The sequence below is a fragment of the Microcaecilia unicolor genome, chromosome 7 (genome assembly GCF_901765095.1).
Source record: "Microcaecilia unicolor chromosome 7, aMicUni1.1, whole genome shotgun sequence".
Taxonomy (NCBI): domain Eukaryota; kingdom Metazoa; phylum Chordata; class Amphibia; order Gymnophiona; family Siphonopidae; genus Microcaecilia; species Microcaecilia unicolor.
This window is the reverse complement of record NC_044037.1, coordinates 74352721-74369803: the sequence shown is the minus strand read 5'-3', so window position 1 is coordinate 74369803 and position 17083 is coordinate 74352721. Positions and strand designations below refer to the sequence as shown.

Here is a 17083-nt window from a genome sequence, read left to right as displayed (position 1 = left end):
GGGAAGGATTTAGTAACCTTTCTAATCTCTTTTAACAATGAAGATACCACTCATGGAGGCTCCTTAGGTTCCTCCTCGAAACGCAGAACCATAGATACTTGATCAATCAATTCCTGAAAATTTGCATAACCAGAAGTCCTCCCCTGGATGCAGCTCCTCCATCCAACCCTCGGTGGCCCCCAAACCCTCCAGAACCAGAGGATTATCTTCAGGTCAATCCCTTTCTTCCTCAGAAAGTGGGGCATCATCATCTGCTAAATCCTCCCTATCCCAAGCTAGTCTCTGCCGCTGAGGAGGAGGAGGAAAATGAAGGGAGAGGAAGAAACCTGGGGGGGCGGGGGAGAGAAACGACATTTGGACCCTCGGCTCCAATCCTGACTGAACACCTGACTTCAGGAGGCAGAAGGCTCAGAATATGGCTAAAATAAAACCAGGAAAAAAAATCCAGCACCGAGGTTCTCAAAAGAGTTAGCATTCTGTTCAGTTGCCAGAGTGGCTGTCTCACTGAGGGAGCTGTCCAGAACCGATATGTCTGATGCTGCTGTAAATATGGTGGCGGATCCCGCCAAAGAAGGAACCACCATCATTAAAGATTCACTGGCACTTTCAGCAATCTAGGAGTCCCCGCGGGAGGAAGACACCCATGATTTGCCCCCTGCTCAAGTCGTGCAGGACTTACATGTTCCCGCTGTATCCAAACCCCGATGGAAACACACTGGGCACCTCTTAAGCCTCTCACCGCTCATACCACCACAAAATGAAAGCAAAATCGGCACCACAAATGGAGCCCCGAAGAGCACCAGACCCATGCAAATGCGAGGGTTCAAACAAAGGGCTAAAGGCTGCGGAAAGGCACCACAAGAACAGCATTGGCTATGAGTGCTATTTTGTTTTTTTTTACCAGCAGGCAGACTCCACAGGGTCTCAAAGATGCTGTCAGCCAGAAACAGCTAAGCAGCTGAGGCACCACTAAGAATGTGAGGTGGGGGATGGATCCAGTCCCCCCGGTTTGACATACCTGAGGCCAAAGAGACCCCCACGGGCCCCCATCTCAGTCCAGTAAAAGGACTCAGTACTAAGAGGGAAACCAGCCGAAACTAAACCTGACAGCAATTTTTTTTTAATTAGCAGAATCTTACCAAAGACTCCACAAGAGACTGAAGGAGAAGGAACCCCGCACGCCTAAGGCCTAGCTCCTGCAAAGACTTACCACCTCCACCTGCCGGAGACCGAGAACAGACCAACTCTAGGGGGACTGCACAGCCCACTTGTAGGTAGCTTAGAAGTCAGTAGTTCTCTGTCTCCACCTGCTGGTAGAGGTGCATAGTCCATTTGTTTGTGCTGGTCTGGCGGGACACTATAGAACAACTGTTTCTGAGACCACTGTAGCACAGGCTAAGTGCTGGAACAGCATGCTATTAAGACTGGCTTAATGTTGTAGGGCCCACTTTATGGAATGGGCTCCCTCTGGATCTCCGAATACAGCCTTCTTTCTCAAACTTTAAAATAGGGTTAAAAACATACCTATTTAGAAATGCCTTGCCTCTCTTTGGAGGTTATGGGACAGCAGGTCCAAGACCTGTGAGACCTTTGGTGAAGTGTTATCTTTTTTTTTTTGTGTTTTATTGGAGTTCCTTTCTCTTTTCTATAGTTCACATTGTAAATTGCTTGGATGGCCTGAGCCATAAAACAGTACCTCAAATAAATGTAACCTTGGAAGCTAGGACGACTAAGGTGCAAGATTTTAATGGGGCCTTGGGGAGAGATAAGAGGATTTTTTTTACATCAGTGATTGAAGTACTTGAGAAATCAGATGCGAAGGAATAATGTGAGGTTTCTGAACTGCCTGAAGTCTCCCTTGGTTTACCTGGTGGATATGGTGTAGAAGTATTTTACTGATGTATTGACAATGTTTTTTGGATGTTCTTCTGTCAGTAGAGAGGGCTCAATATCTATTAACTGTGGGATGTTCTAGGTCTCATATAGCAGGAAGTTTCATCTCATATGAATCTCACAGGTTTCCTGGAATTATCCTTACAGGTGATCACACAAAGGACAACCTTAGCAGTGACTAGATTGCAATGCTATCTTGTGTCTATATTTCCGCAATTTAGTGAGCTGTTTATGGGTTCAAAGATTCGTATACATACATAGAGGCTTATTTTCAAAGCACTTAGCCTCCCAAAGTTCCATAGAAACCTATGGAACTTAGCCTCCCAAAGTGCTTTGAAAATATGCCTCTTCGTAACATAGTAGATGACGGCAGAAAAAGACCTGCATGGTCCATCCAGTCTGCCCAACAAGATAAACTCATATGTGCTACTTTTTGTGTATACCTTACAAAGATTCGTATAGTTCCTGATTTTGTCATCTTAATTTAAGTAATATTTCTTTTCTGGTTTTGGCCCTTATTTATATACTGTGGACAAATATATATACTTTTTTTGGATTGTTTTTATGCTTAGCATGATTGTTCTATTTTGCTCATGTAACGGGCTTTTTGGATGTGATTACATTAAGTTGAAATATGATAAAAGTAAAGGAAAAAAGTGGTACGAAGACGATTACCATTCTAGATATTTGGCACCTTCATTCAAAGTAACAGCTCTTCTCACTAATCCATACCTGTAGAGCTCTGAAAACAGTGACTCTGTGACCAGTGCTGTAACTGTATTGTCCACCTTCTCTTCTTCTTCCATTCTGTATCCAAAGCTAAAAGAGAAACAAAGAACAGAGTAGTCTGATGGGAAAGATCACATGCTGTATTTGCTTACTTTCTGTTTTACTATCTTCCAGATCTAGTTTTCACTCTCAGTCCATATCAGGTAGAGAATGTACCAATAATTGGGGACAGGAGAAAAAGTTTATGGTTGGATTTCTTCGTAGTTAGCTGGTTGTAGTATGCAAGTTCGGAGTGGCAGAACACTGTCAGAGGTTATTGTGGTTTGGAGGGGGATACCACACAGATTGGTGCTTTTTGCCCTTCTGTTTAACATTTTTTTAGCACTGTTGTGTGAGGTTCTTAAAAATTTAGGTATGGAATATAGATTGTATCCTGATGACGTGAAGTTCTTTTTTCCAATGTGGGCTGTTGATTTGACAAGCCAAGTTTCAACTTACATGATATCATCTATTCAAGAGTGGATGGAGGCAAATGGATTGGTTCTGAATTAGAATAAAACTGACATGACTGTAGGATGAAAGAGGAATGATAGATGGCCTCAGATGTGGAAATGCAGATTAGGAATGAGATGAAATTATTGGGGGTAGTAATGGATGCACATCTTACTATGGAATCTCAGATTACCCGTATCATTGGTACATTATTTGCTCAATTACGTTTGTTATATCGGCTGAAACCAATGTTGTCTTTTTCTGATTTTCGCACTGTTGTGCAAAGTATGGTGATATCGAGGATAGATTATTGTAATTATTTGTACCTGGGGATGCCAGTTGTGAAAACTAAAATGCTGCAGATGGTGCAGAATGCTGTAGTGAGGGTCATTACGGGGCACTCGTGATGTGAGCATATCACTCCTGCTTTGAAGCATCTGCACTGACTGCCTGTGCAATATAGGATTCAATTTAAGATCTTGTATTTTATCCATCAGGTTGTGTATGGCTTGTGTATGGCAAGATTGCATGGTATTTTTGATCTGGGATCAAACTGTATCTGCAAGAGGGTTGAGATCTGACTTCACAATAAAAACTGGCAACTGACTTATCAAAAAAGCATGCACTATGCTTGTACATGGGTAGCAGCCTTTTTGGTTGCAAATCCTTGACTGTGGAATGCCCTGCCCAGCTATCTACATTACTGTACTAATGCAGGACATTTTAAGACATTTCTGAAGACTTATTTGTTCAGCCCTTTTAATATCTTGTGGCGAGACTTTTTAAAGTTTCTGGTTGCTTAGGAAGGGAAAATTAGGTTCTTACCATGATAATTTTCTTTCCTTTAGTCATAGCAGATGAAGCCATTACGTATGGGTTGTGTCCATCAACCAGCAGGGGGAGATAGAGAGCACTCAACTTTTCACAGTGCCTCATGGCCAGCTAGCTCCACTGCCTCTTCAGTATTTGAAGCTTCCAAAGCAGTATGGCAAACCGCAATGGCAATAACACGAACTTTCCTCACAGCGAACGATGGCCCCTTAACAAGGGCATGAACTCACAAAAGGAGGGAATGAACTCATCCTCCTGGAGGGAATAAACTCGTCCTCCACTTTGTATAAACGGAGGGAATACTTGCATCCTCCTGGAGGGAATAAACTCATCCTCCCAAACCATGAACTGGAGGGAATGAACTCATCCTCCTATAACTGTAACAAGAATCCTGAAGACTGTTTTCCAACTCCCCAAGGAAGGAATATAACTTCAGGAAACAAGAACAGCACCTAAAATCAGAATCACTGCAATACAGACAATCATACAGGGAGGGCTCATGGCTTCATCTGCTATGACTAAAGGAAAGAAAATTATCATGGTAAGAACCTAATTTTCCCTTCCTTGTCATCAAGCAGATGAAGCCATTACTTATGGGATGTAACAAAGCAATCCCTAAATAGGGTGGGAACAAGCCACACCACGCGCTAGCACCTGTGCTCCAAAACGCGCATCCCTCCTGGCAGCCACATCCAGCCTGTAATGTCGGGCGAAAGAGAGCTTAGAAGCCCATGTTGCAGCACTGCAAATCTCATGAAGAGATAGTGCTCCAGTTTCCACCCAGGAAGAGGAAATCGCTCTTGTGGAATGTGCCTTAAAGGCGGAGCCCGGCCAGACAGCAGATATGCTAAAAAGATAGCTTCTTTGAGCCAACGGGCAATAGTGGCTTTAGATGCTGAAGACCCTCTGCGAGGACCTGCAAACAGCACAAAAATATGATCAGAGGTCCTGAAAGAATTTGTAATTCGCACATACTGCAACAGAGTCCTGCGCACATCCAAAAGGTGCATTGCCCAAATGAATCTGGAAACTCCTCCTCAACAAAGGAGGGAAGAAAAACAGGCTGGTTTAGGTGAAACGCTGAAACCACCTTAGGCATGAAGGAAGGCACGATCCGAACCGTGACCCCTGACTCTGAGAATTGCAGAAAAGGGTCTCTACAGGACAGCGCCTGGAGCTCTAACACCCGTCTCGCCGAGGTAATGGCCACTAAAAAGACGGCCTTCAGTGTCAAATCTTTCTCTGAAGCACGCCGAAGCGGTTCAAAGGGAGCCCCCTGAAGGGCCTTCAATACTAACCCCAGTTTCCAAGCTGGACAAGGTGCCCGCACGGGAGGACGGAGCCGAAGCACCCCTCTAAGAAACCATGCCACATCTGGATGAGCAGCTAAGGACATGCCTTCAACCTTGCCACGCAGGGAGGCCAATGCTGCCACTTGCACCCACAGGGAATTATAGGCCAAGCCTTTGTGTACACCATCCTGCAAAAAGTCCAGAATCGGCGAGACAGGAGCCCGCAACGGAGAAAGCGCTCTTGAAACACACCAGACTTCAAACTGGCGCCAAATCCTGGCATAAGCCATGGAAGTGGAGCGCTTACGGGCCTGCAGGAGAGTGGAAATTACCTTATTTGAGTAGCCTTTATCTCTCAATTGCGCCCTCTCAATCGCCATGCCATAAGACCAAAGCGGCAGGCGTCCTCCATGGCCACCGGACTCTGTGACAACAGGTGCGGAACCAGAGGTAATGGAAAGGGAGCCTCCAACAGCATCTGTTGGAGGTCCGCATACCAAGGCCTCCTGGGCCAATCCGGGGCGATGAGCACCACTTCTCCTGAATGCAGCCGAATCCGCAGGAGCACTCGCCCTATCAAGGGCCACGGAGGGAAGACATACAGCAAGCCCAGGGGCCAGGGTTGAGCCAAGGCATCCAACCCGGCAGAGCGAGGATCCCTCCGTCTGCTGAAGAAGCACGGGACTTTGGCATTGGAACTGGTCGCCATAAGATCCATCACTGGCTTGCCCCATTTGGCACATATCTGCAGGAATACATCGTCTGCTAGTTCCCACTCCGTTGGATCGATCTGATGCCTGCTTAGTCGGCTTGCACGTTGCTCTGACCTGCAATGTGAGCTGGTGACAGGTACTGTAGATGCAGCTCGGCCCAGTGGCAAATTTGTTCGGCCTGCGCGGCTAGAGCTCTGCACTGAGTGCCGCCTTGTCGATTTATGTAGGCCACTGCTGTTGTGTTGTCCGACATCACTCGGACAGCCAATCCTTCCAGGGTCACTTGAAAGGCCAGAAGAGCCAGAAACACCGCTTTCAACTCCAGGCGGTTGATAGACCACTCCGACTCGTCGGGCGTCCACAGACCCTGGGCATGCTTCCCCTGGCAATGAGCACCCCAGCCCATTAGGCTGGCATCTGTCACAACTAGGCACCAATCGGGGAGCGCCAGCGGCATTCCCCACCGTAACATGCTGTCCGAGAGCCACCACTCCATCCTGAGGCGGGCCGCAGGGAGCCAAGAAAGTCTGCACTGATAATCCTGAGATACTGGAGACCATCGTTGAAGTAGAGAATACTGTAGAGGTCTCAGGTGCGCTCTCGCCCATGGCACCACTTCCAAGGTGGCCGTCATCGATCCCAACAGCTGGACAATGTCTCAAGCTCGCGGGCGGGGCATCCTCAGGAGCAGACGGACCTGATTCTGAAGCTTGCATCGCCTTTGCTCGGGAAGAAACACACAGCCCGAGGCTGTGTCGAACCTGGCCCCTAAATATTCTAGAGATTGCGAGGGAGTCAGGTAACTTTTGGCCATATTGACGACCCAGCCCAGAGATTGAAGGACTGAAACCACTCTGGCTGTAGCTAGATGACTCTCTTTTTCTGAGTCTGCTCTGATGAGCCAGTCGTCTAGGTATGGGTGAACCCGGATACCCTCTTGCCAGAGAAAGGTAGCTACTACCACTATTACCTTGGAGAAGGTTCGGGGAGCTGTGGCGAGGCCAAAAGGCAAGGCCCGAAACTGGAAATGTTTTCCCAACACCGAAAACCGCAGAAACTTCTGGTGCGGGGGCCAAATTGGTATGTGCAAGTAAGCTTCTTTCAGGTCCAGAGATGTGAGAAACCCTCCTGGCTGTACCGCCGCAATGACGGAGTGCAGGGTTTCCATGTGAAAATGCTGCACTCTTAAGGACTTGTTTAGCTCTTTTAAGTCCAGGATCGGAAAGTAAATGGAGTAGCGGCCTAGACCTTGTTCGGCGGGAGGCACCGGGGTCACAGCCCCTATCTGGCACAGACTGTGCAAAGTCTCCTCTACCGCCGCTCGTTTGGTCCGAAGATCCCTGTGGAAGAGCTCTTTTAAGCATGTACGCCCTATGCAGCATTAAAACAAAATCAGGGAAGAAAACCGCTCCCTGACCGCCCGGATCCTGCATAGGGCTGTCAGCTTTATTATTAGCCTCACTCAGTGGACCCCCCCCCCCCCCCCCGGATTCAGGGCTCTCCGTCGCAACGGAGGCCGCGCCATGTGGAAAATCCAAAATGGCGTCCGCTGCCAGCTCAGAGCGCGAAAGATCGCCGCTCGCCATGCTCGGGCCGGCTCTACTGTCTGTACAGCACGAATTACAGAGCCCCGCTGCTGATTTGCGCTTGCCACATTTAGAACAGCGCTTTACAGTCTCCGCAGCCATCGCCGAAAACGGCGGTAAAATTCAAAAAATGGCGGTGCGCGCCAAAAACGTCCCGATCGCAGGCCCACCCTGGAGGAGTCAGAAAACACTCTTACCTCACTAGACCGCGTATCACAGCTCCGGTCCTGCAGAAGAATCTCAAGAAAAAAACCTCTTTTCCAAGGTCGATGCAGTAAAGCACGATGCGACTTTTTTTTTTTTTAACGCTGTGAGAAAAGCAGAGGCAAAAGAGGTAAATAAAATCACTCCGGAGGCTCAGATAAGTGGGAAAGGCAGGGAAAGGCGAACCAATGTGCCTGCATCCACTGAGTGGGAAAGGCCAGGGAAAAGCAAGCTAATATGTCCACATCCACGGGGGCATGGGTAAGGCTGGGAAAGGGCTGACCTATGTGCCTTCAAAGTGAAGCTGCTATAGCCTCTAACACCCCGGCTAACTGGCAAGCCAGAAGCCACCCCCAGGCAGATTTTTGATGGACCTTGAAGAAGCTGCAGCCACCCTGCTTGGGGAGATAGAGAATACTGAAGAGGCAGTGGAGCTAGCTGGCCATGAGGCACTGTGAAAAGTTGAGTGCTCTCTATCTCTCCCTGCTGGTTGATGGACACAACCCATACGTAATGGCTTCATCTGCTTGATGACAAGGAAACAGTAGGTATTGTTATTGTTTGTATTATATGTGAATTTGTGATGTGATATTGTTACCCATTTAGGTGGGATATACATTTTATAAGTAAATAAATAAATAAGCACCACTGCCAACTACAGATACAGATGTTAGATATTAACAGCAATATCAAAACTTTCCTCCCTCAGCAAGATTGGCACCCAACTCTTTTACACTGAAACTTGCACTCGCTCCTATCCTTTTGCCTCTTTTGTGTGACATACTTAGGTTGGACGTACACATGGTCTGATGAAAATCACCAAAGCATTTGATCATTACAGGAAAAGGAAATATTCTGAATCATTTAACATTTTCATTCACCTTTCTTTTTGCAAAAGGTGACAGCCCTGTAGTAAGCATGCATGATATCAGAGGGCCAGTAGAATTTTCCTTTGTGCAACTATTTATACGCCAACTTTATACGCCGACTTTAAAGTTCTGTGCTATGAGACAAGTGTACCTCAGCAACAGGAGCGTACCCAGACTGCAGATTTTGGGGGGTCCTGAGCCCAAAGATGAAGGGCACAAACTTTTGCCCCATCCATATACACATAACTGAGCTAGTGGGGGTCCCCAAAACCTGTCAGCGGAAGCCCTCCTCCTCAAAAGCCAGGCAGTTGGTGGCTCTTTTTCTGGGCTGCCACCTTGCCAGCCATACTCTCCCCCCCCTCTAGCACCATGCACATGCTTGGTTTGTTGTGAAACTACATGTGTGAGGGAACACAACCCCCTGTGCATGTGCAAAAACTGAGCATGTGAAGGGGTGAGCCTCCCCTGTACATGCTAAGTTTCACAGAAACCAAGAGCATGCAGGGGGAGGAGGGTTGGCTGGTGTGGCGGCAGCCCAGGAAAAGTGCTGCTAACTGCCTGGCTTTGCGAGGAGGAGGGCTTCCACTGGCGGGACTTGGGGACCCCCGCCAGTCACAGTAGCAGACTGCATCTCAATTTTGGGGGAGGGGCAGGCCAGGCCCACAAAGCCCCTCCCCCATAGCTATGCCACTGCTTGGCAACTATAATACAAATATTGGGATTTAAAAAGTGTTATTTAAGTGTTTTAATGAAAGTAATTCTACACTAAGAGACCATTTTTACTAAAGCTTAGTGCACACTAATGAATTAGTGTGTGCTGAACGCTAAGCAGCTCACAGGTATAAAATATGCTTCTTAGCATTTAGCATGTATGAATTATGTTAACATGCGTTTAGTAAAAGGGCCCTTAAGTTATTTTAAAATATTTGTTTTAATTATTTAGAAATCATCAAATATATTTGAGTCCCTATTTTTATCAATACATATAAACATAATCATAGTAAAGATATATATCTGTACATGCCATTTTATGTGGGTAACACCAAACTATACAAGTAAAAGTGCAAAACAAGAAGGTGTGCTTTAACTGTAATTACTTAACAAATGAACATGAAGCAGAAATATGGTAAAATAAGTTAACTGCAATCTTTGGCATTTGCCCTTTTACTATAAACCTATTCAAAACTATTAGCCATTGTGGTGTGCTCCCTACCAACCAGAAAAAGCACTACCGGACTCCCCCAAAAATGCTCTCTGAGAACAGAGAAAAGAATCCACCCCAAATGTTCCTCCTCTAACAATGAAAAGCTGTTCCACTCCTTCCAACAGGAAATGCTAAAGAATAAGAACTTCCTTTCCCCAAAAAGAATCCCCCCAACCTCTTTCCAGTCACAGTCTATCTTAGCAGTCCCCTTTTTTTTTAGGGTGAGTGGATCTTAGTCAGTCTTTTGAACTCCTTTTCTCAATAGGAATAACCAGACAGTTACTTTGTTAGTTATTTCTTTCCTTTTTATTCTTCTAGAAGGAAGAACAACAGTCTCAATGTTCACGCAAAGGAAAATAGAGCTGTATGCAAATTAGTTCCAAATGAGTCAATGACATATGTCTTTCTAGCCCTCCCCAGTTCAGTCCCAATTTATGCCAGCTGGTTCCAAACAGTATTAGCAAAATCCTTCAGCAGTTCATCAAAGAAAACTCTTAGCAAAGTCTTTCAGAAGTTGATCTTTCTTCTTCAATAGTCACACATTGTAAGGAACCAAAACAAAACACTTTAATAAAATGCCTCCCCTACCCATTTTGAATTGAGCCCTCTTTCTTACCAAGCCTAGGGCTCAACGATTGGCAGATCCAACCCTTTTTCACACCACAGAAGGCTTAGACTGCAATGTGACCCACCCCATTTCTTCCAGTAACAGGGATTTCACATAAGGAAAAAGAGAAGTGTCCTATTTCTTCATAGGTTAATCATTCACTTCTTGTTTAAAGAGACTGCTACCTTTCTCCGGTTGTTAAAAGTACTAAACCTCCATCTCTTCCCGGAATCTCTAGGCTCAGACATCTCTTCATCATAAGTTCTGGTTTCCTCGGTCAGGGGATAATCCTCCAAGTCTAACTCACTGGGAGATTTTATACCATCTAGCTTAACCTCTCCCTTTTGAATCAGTCCAAGCCGGTCCTTGCAATATCTCCCCTCCTCTTCCTGTAATCCACATCCTCCCTCAGTTTACGTGAATCCCAGTGCCCTCTGTTGGGAAAGTCCTTCATAGAGAAAAATGGCCATTTAACCCTGCCCTCTATTTTCTGTCCAATAACCAATTCCTAAATCCACAGAAGGACATTGTCTCCTATCCTATGACTTTTTAATTTTCTCAGGATTCTCGCTTGAAGAACTTTGTCAAAAGCTTTCTTAAAATCTAGATACACTAGATCAATCAGCTCATCTTTATCCACATGCTTATTCACACCTTCAACGAAATGATGCAAATTGGTAAGGAAACATTTCCCTTGGCTGAACCCACGCTGACTCTGGCCCATGAAACCATGTTTGTCTTTGTGTTCCATAATTTTATTCTTTATAATAGTTTCCACTATTTTGCCCAGCAATAACGTCAGGTTTTCCTGTCTGTAATTTCCTGGATCACCCCTGGAACCCTTTTTAAAAATCGGCATTGCAATGGCCACCTCCAATCCTCGGTTACTACTAATGTCCTATCGAGGATTAAAAACTGGTTAAAAGACAGAAAACAGAGAGTAGGGTTAAATGATCGGTATTCTCAATGGGGAAAGGTAGATAGTGGGGTTCCCCAGGGGTCTGTGCTAGGACCACTGCTTTTTAAAATATTTATAAATGATCTAGAGATGGGTGAGGTAATTAAATTTGCTGATGACACAAAGTTATTCAAAGTTGCTAAATAATTGCAAGAGGATTGTGAAAAATTGCAAGAGAATCATAAGACACTGGGCATCCAAATGGTAGATGGCATTTAATGTAAGTGCAAAGTGATGCATATGGGAAAGAGGAACCCAAACTATAGCTACATGATGCAAGGTTTCATATTAGGAGTTACCACCCAGCATAAAGATCTAGGTGTCATCATTGATGATATATTAAAACCCTCTGCTCAGTGTGCAGCGGCAGCTAAGAAAGTAAATAGAATGTTAGGAATTATTAGGAAAGGAATGGAAAACAAAAATGAGAATGTTATAATGCGTATCACTTCATGGTGCGATTGCACCTCTAATATGTGTGCAATTCTGGTCATGACATCTAAAAGAAGATACAGCAGAATTAGAAAAGACAAAGAAAACGACAATTAAAATGATAAAGGGGATTAGATGACTTCCATATGAGGAAAGGGAAAAACACCTCTCACCTGTCCTCTGTGATCTCCAGCAGCATTCCATGCCAAGGATCTGTTTATTTCCTAGAAACCCAGCAATTCTTTTATGGCTCTACAACAGGAGGCTGGCTGATATCATCTTTTCCTGCTTGGTAGTATTTAAGGAAGTTCCTGTCTCCCAGCCAGTGAGCTAGTCCAAGCTAGAGAGCTACACGGGAATGGGGTTTGTGGGAACTCTAGGGTTCCTGCGGGGACGGAAGCAGCTCTGTGGGGTTCCTGCAGGGATGGAGGCAGTTCCTGTGGGGTTCCCATGGAAGTGTAAGCTGCACCTGCCTCTCATCTACCAAGTACCAAGTTCTTTGAGTGCTGTCTCTTCCTCCTCCTTACTTTAAACAGCACAAATGTGGAAAGTCTTACATAAAGGAGGTGGTAGAGACACAAATGATGACAGAATTCAAAAAGGTGTGGGATGAACATAGAGGATCTCTAACTAGAAAATGGAAGTTATAAAAAAACCTAACCTTAAATGGCTGTATGTGTGTGGCTGTGTCAAGTGACGCTTAGATGGCGACTCTGGCTGTGATGAACTAGGGCTGATACCGGGCAGACTTGTATGGTCTGTGTCTCATACGTGGCAATCTGGTTTAGGATGGGCTGGAAAGGGTTTTGACTCCTCCCTCTCCTTCAAGCCACAAATCAACATTGTCCTCCGTTCTATTTTGTTTGCTTTCCAACGTGTCTGTTCAGCCTGCCCTGTCCTGTCCTCTGCACTTCTACACAAGGTTATCCTGGGCCTTATTATCTCCCACCTAGACTACTGTATTCCCTCTACGCTGGTCTGCTTCTTCATGCCCTGAAAACATCTCCAACTAGATCAACCAGTCAAACTCTTCCACAATGCACAAAGATTTGATCATATTACCCCCCTCCTCCACGTGGAACACTAGCTTCCTATCTCTTCACACATTAAATTTAAGATTCTTCTGCTGGTATTTAAATCAAGATTCCCATCTGTTCCGACCTAACTCAACAATATCCTTATTCCCTACACCCCTCTGTGCCGTCTATGTTCTGCTGACAATTACCTCCTCACCCTTCACCTGTATATGATGCCCTCTACCCATGAATCCGCTTTCTGTATATGGGGGCCCAGCTGTGGAATGACCTTCCATTGCATTTCAGAAACTCATCTTTTCTAATACTACTTAGTTATTTTTTTCTGCTCCATTTTCTCTCTTATACCTCTTAGCTTTCTCCTTATTCTGCCCCCAGATCTTTCTCCCCTTCCCTAACTTCCTCTCTTTCTCTATTGTTTTTTTTTAATATAAACTGCTTTATACCTATGTCAAGGCCCTATGGGTATATCAGGTCTGTGAAATAAATAAATAGGGCACGCAATGAAGCTATTAAGTATTAAATTTAAAACAAACTGGAGAAAATATTTCTTCACTCAATGTGCAATTAAACTTTTGTTGTCAGAGAATGTGGTAAAAACAGTTAGCTTTGCAAGGTTTAAAAAAGGTTGGAATAATTTCCTAAAAGAAAAGTCCATAAGCCATTATTAAGATGGACTTGTGAAAATCCACTGCTTTGTTCTTGGATAAACAACAAAACATCTATTTTACTGTTTTGGGATCTTGCCAGGTTGTTGTGACCTTGATTGGCCACTACTGGAAACAGGATACTGGGCTGGATGAAGGTGAAATTAGGCCTTACCTGCTAATTTTCTTTCCTCTAGACCCTCCAGACCGGTCAAGACGCTTGGGTTATGCTCGCCTACCAGCAGAGGGAGACTGAGAACACTAACTTCAAACTATGTACATAAAACCTGTGCCTAGCCACCTGACGTCAGTATCCGCTTAGCAAAGCAGAAAACCAAAAAACCTGAAAACGAGAAACAAAACCCCTGTACCTGGAAAACCAATAGTCAAACACCAACAGTGTGCTTCCACAGACGGAACGTCCAAACGTCCCGCTCTGTACTGTTTTAGAGTCAAAGAAATTCTCTCCGACCACACTAAACTTGAAAGAATAGTCATAGCAGAACACGGCTCAAAATCACTTCTGATAATACACACTTCTGATAATACACAGGGCGGGCTCTTGACCGGTCTGGAGGGTCTAGAGGAAAGAAAATTAGCAGGTAAGGCCTAATTTCACCTTCCTCTTCAACCCTCCAGACCGGTCAAGACGCTTGGGAAGTACCAAAGCAGTAGAAACTTAAGGGTGGGACCCTCGAAAAGCAGAAGACAACACAGCCGCTCCAAACCGAGCATCCTCTTTTGCCTGAACATCAAGTCTGTAATGCTTCACAAAGGAATGGATGGAAGACCACGCCGCTGCCTTACAAATATCCTGCGGAGGAATAAAACTACTTTCCGCCCAAGAAGCAGCTACCCCCCGAGTAGAATGAGCCTTAAGCACCGAGGGCACGGCACGGCACGGCGTTTCAACAAGTACGCCGACGCAATGGTCTCCTTCAACCACCTAGCCAGAGTAGCCTTGGAAGCTGCTGCCCCTTTTTTGGGACCTCCAAACAACACAAACAACCTATCCGATGCTCGAAAATCCTGCGTTCTGCGCAAATACGACCGTAAAACGCGCCGTACATCCAACTTAGCCAGCCGACGTTGCGTAAGGTCCCCAGCGCGATCCCCCAACACAGGCAAGGAAATCACCTGGTTGACATGAAAAGCCGACACCACCTTAGGCACAAAGGAAGGAACCGTCCGTAAAGTCACTTTCTCCTTAGCAAATGACAGAAAAGGCTCCCTGCAAGACAGAGCCTGAAGCTCTGAAATCCTACGCGCCGAAGAAATGGCCACCAGAAAAACCGCCTTCAAAGTAAGATCCTTACATGTAATGGATGCCACGGGTTCAAACGGAGGTGCCACCAACGCCTCCAGAACCAAATTTAAATCCCAAGGCGGAACCAACGGACGACGAGGCGGCCGAATCAACTTCACTGCCTTCAGGAACCGCCCCACATCAGGAGAAGCCGCCAAGGAAACTCCCCGAATCTTACCTCTAAAACAAGACAAGGCAGCAACCTGCACGTTCAGGGAAGAGAGCGACAGTCCCCTCTCCAAGCCATCCTGCAGAAAATCCAAAACTTCCACCACCGAAGCACGCAAAGGGACATAAGCCCGCTCTTGACACCAGTTCTCGAAGGTGCGCCACACTCTCACATACGCCAAAGAAGTAGACCTCTTGCGAGACCGCAACATCGTATCAACCACTCTGGGTGAAAACCCTTTCTTTCTCAACCGGTGCCTCTCAAGAGCCAAGCCGTAAGCAAGAACGGAGAGGGATCTGCCATCTCTATCGGCCCCTGAACCAGTCGCACCCGAGGCCCCAAAGGAATCGGATCCTGCACCAGTAACCGCATCAGATCTCCGTACCACGGACGCCGGGGCCAATTGGGCGCTATCAGAACCACTAACCCCGAGTGACGACCGATCCGCTGTACCACGCGGCCCACCAGCGGCCACGGCGGGAACACATAGAGCAGCTGCTGAGGTGGCCACGGAAGCACCAACGCGTCGATGCCCTCGGCTCGAGCATCCCTTCGACGACTGAAGAACCGAGGGACCTGCGCATTGTCGGCCGACGCCATAAGATCCAACACTGGCCGACCCCACTGCAACACTATCTGCTCGAACACGGAGGGATGGAGAGCCCACTCTCCGGGATCCAACGTATGCCTGCTCAGATAATCTGCACTCACGTTGTCCACCCCTGCCACGTGTCCCGCTGACAGACTCTGCAGATGAACTTCTGCCCATGACAGCAACTCCGTCGCCTCTACCGCTAACCCGGGACTCTTTGTTCCCCCCTGTCGATTTACATAAGCGACGGCCGTGGCATTGTCTGAAAGAACCCTGACTGCCTTGCCGTCCAGAAGACTCTGAAAAGCCCGAAGAGCCAACCGAATAGCTCGCGTCTCCAGGCGATTGATGGACCAACTCGCCTCCTCCAACGTCCAACGCCCTTGGGCCACCTGACCCAGACAATGCGCCCCCCATCCTGACAGACTCGCATCCGTGGTCAGCACCACCCAGTCTGGCGTGTCCAACGGCATGCCCTTCGCTAGATTCGGAGAGAGGAGCCACCAGCGAAGACTGCCCCGAGCCACCTCCGGCAGGGAGAGCCTCTCCTCCAAACTCTGAAACTGAGGAGACCAGCGAGACAACAACGCTACCTGTAACGGTCTCATGTGGGCCCTGGCCCAAGGTACCACCTCTATTGATGCCGCCATCAGACCCAGCACCTGAAGATACTCCCGCGCCGACGGCGCCCTCTGAGCTCGGAGCTGCCGGATCTGAGACTGTAGCTTGGAGATGCGAGGCGCTGTCAAAAACACACGGCCTCTCTTCGTGTCGAATCGGACTCCCAAATATTCTAGGGACTGCGACGGAACGAGGTGACTCTTGGCCAGATTGACAACCCAACCGAGCGACTGCAGAAAGGACACCACCCTACCGGTGACCTCCTCGCTCTCTGCTTTTGATTTGGCTCGAATCAACCAGTCGTCTAGGTACGGATGGACCAAAATGCCCTGCAAACGCAGCGCTGCCGCCACCACTACCATGACCTTGGAAAAGGTGCGAGGCGCTGTCGCCAGGCCGAACGGCAGAGCACAAAATTGAAAATGTCTCCCCAACACCACAAAGCGAAGAAAACGCTGGTGTGCCTCTAGGATGGGGATGTGCAAGTAAGCCTCCGTCAGATCTAAAGACGTCAGAAACTCTCCTTCCTGAACCGCTACAATGACCGAGCGCAGCGTCTCCATTCGAAAGGAAGGAACCTTCAGAGCCGCATTGACCTTTTTGAGGTCCAAAATGGGCCGAAAAGCATCCTCCTTTTTGGGAACTACGAAGTAGATGGAATAACAACCCGTACCTCGCTCTCCTGGAGGAACCGGAACTACTGCTCCTAACTCGACCAGACGCGCCAAGGTCTCTCGCACTGCTCTCGCCTTGCGCCTGGAATGACAAGGGGACACGAGAAAGAAATCGGGCAGAGGACCGTCGAACTCTAACGCGTAGCCGTCTCGCACAATCTGCAGTACCCACTGATCTGAGGTGATCTGGACCCACCTCTGGTAAAACAAGCGCAAACGAGCCCCCACGC

General features: G+C 47.0%; 1 protein-coding gene across 3 annotated transcripts in view; it reads right to left on the bottom strand.

Moving 5' to 3' along the window:
• TRMT12 (tRNA methyltransferase 12 homolog) overlaps positions 1-17083 on the bottom strand; it is a 68793-nt gene that overhangs the window by 47765 nt on the left and 3945 nt on the right. For all 3 annotated transcript variants that reach the window (XM_030209688.1, XM_030209687.1, XM_030209689.1), the window contains one exon: positions 2626-2712. In XM_030209688.1, the coding sequence (XP_030065548.1) occupies positions 2626-2699 (74 nt within the window). In that variant the 5' untranslated portion in view covers positions 2700-2712. The remainder of the gene's footprint in view (positions 1-2625; positions 2713-17083) is intronic.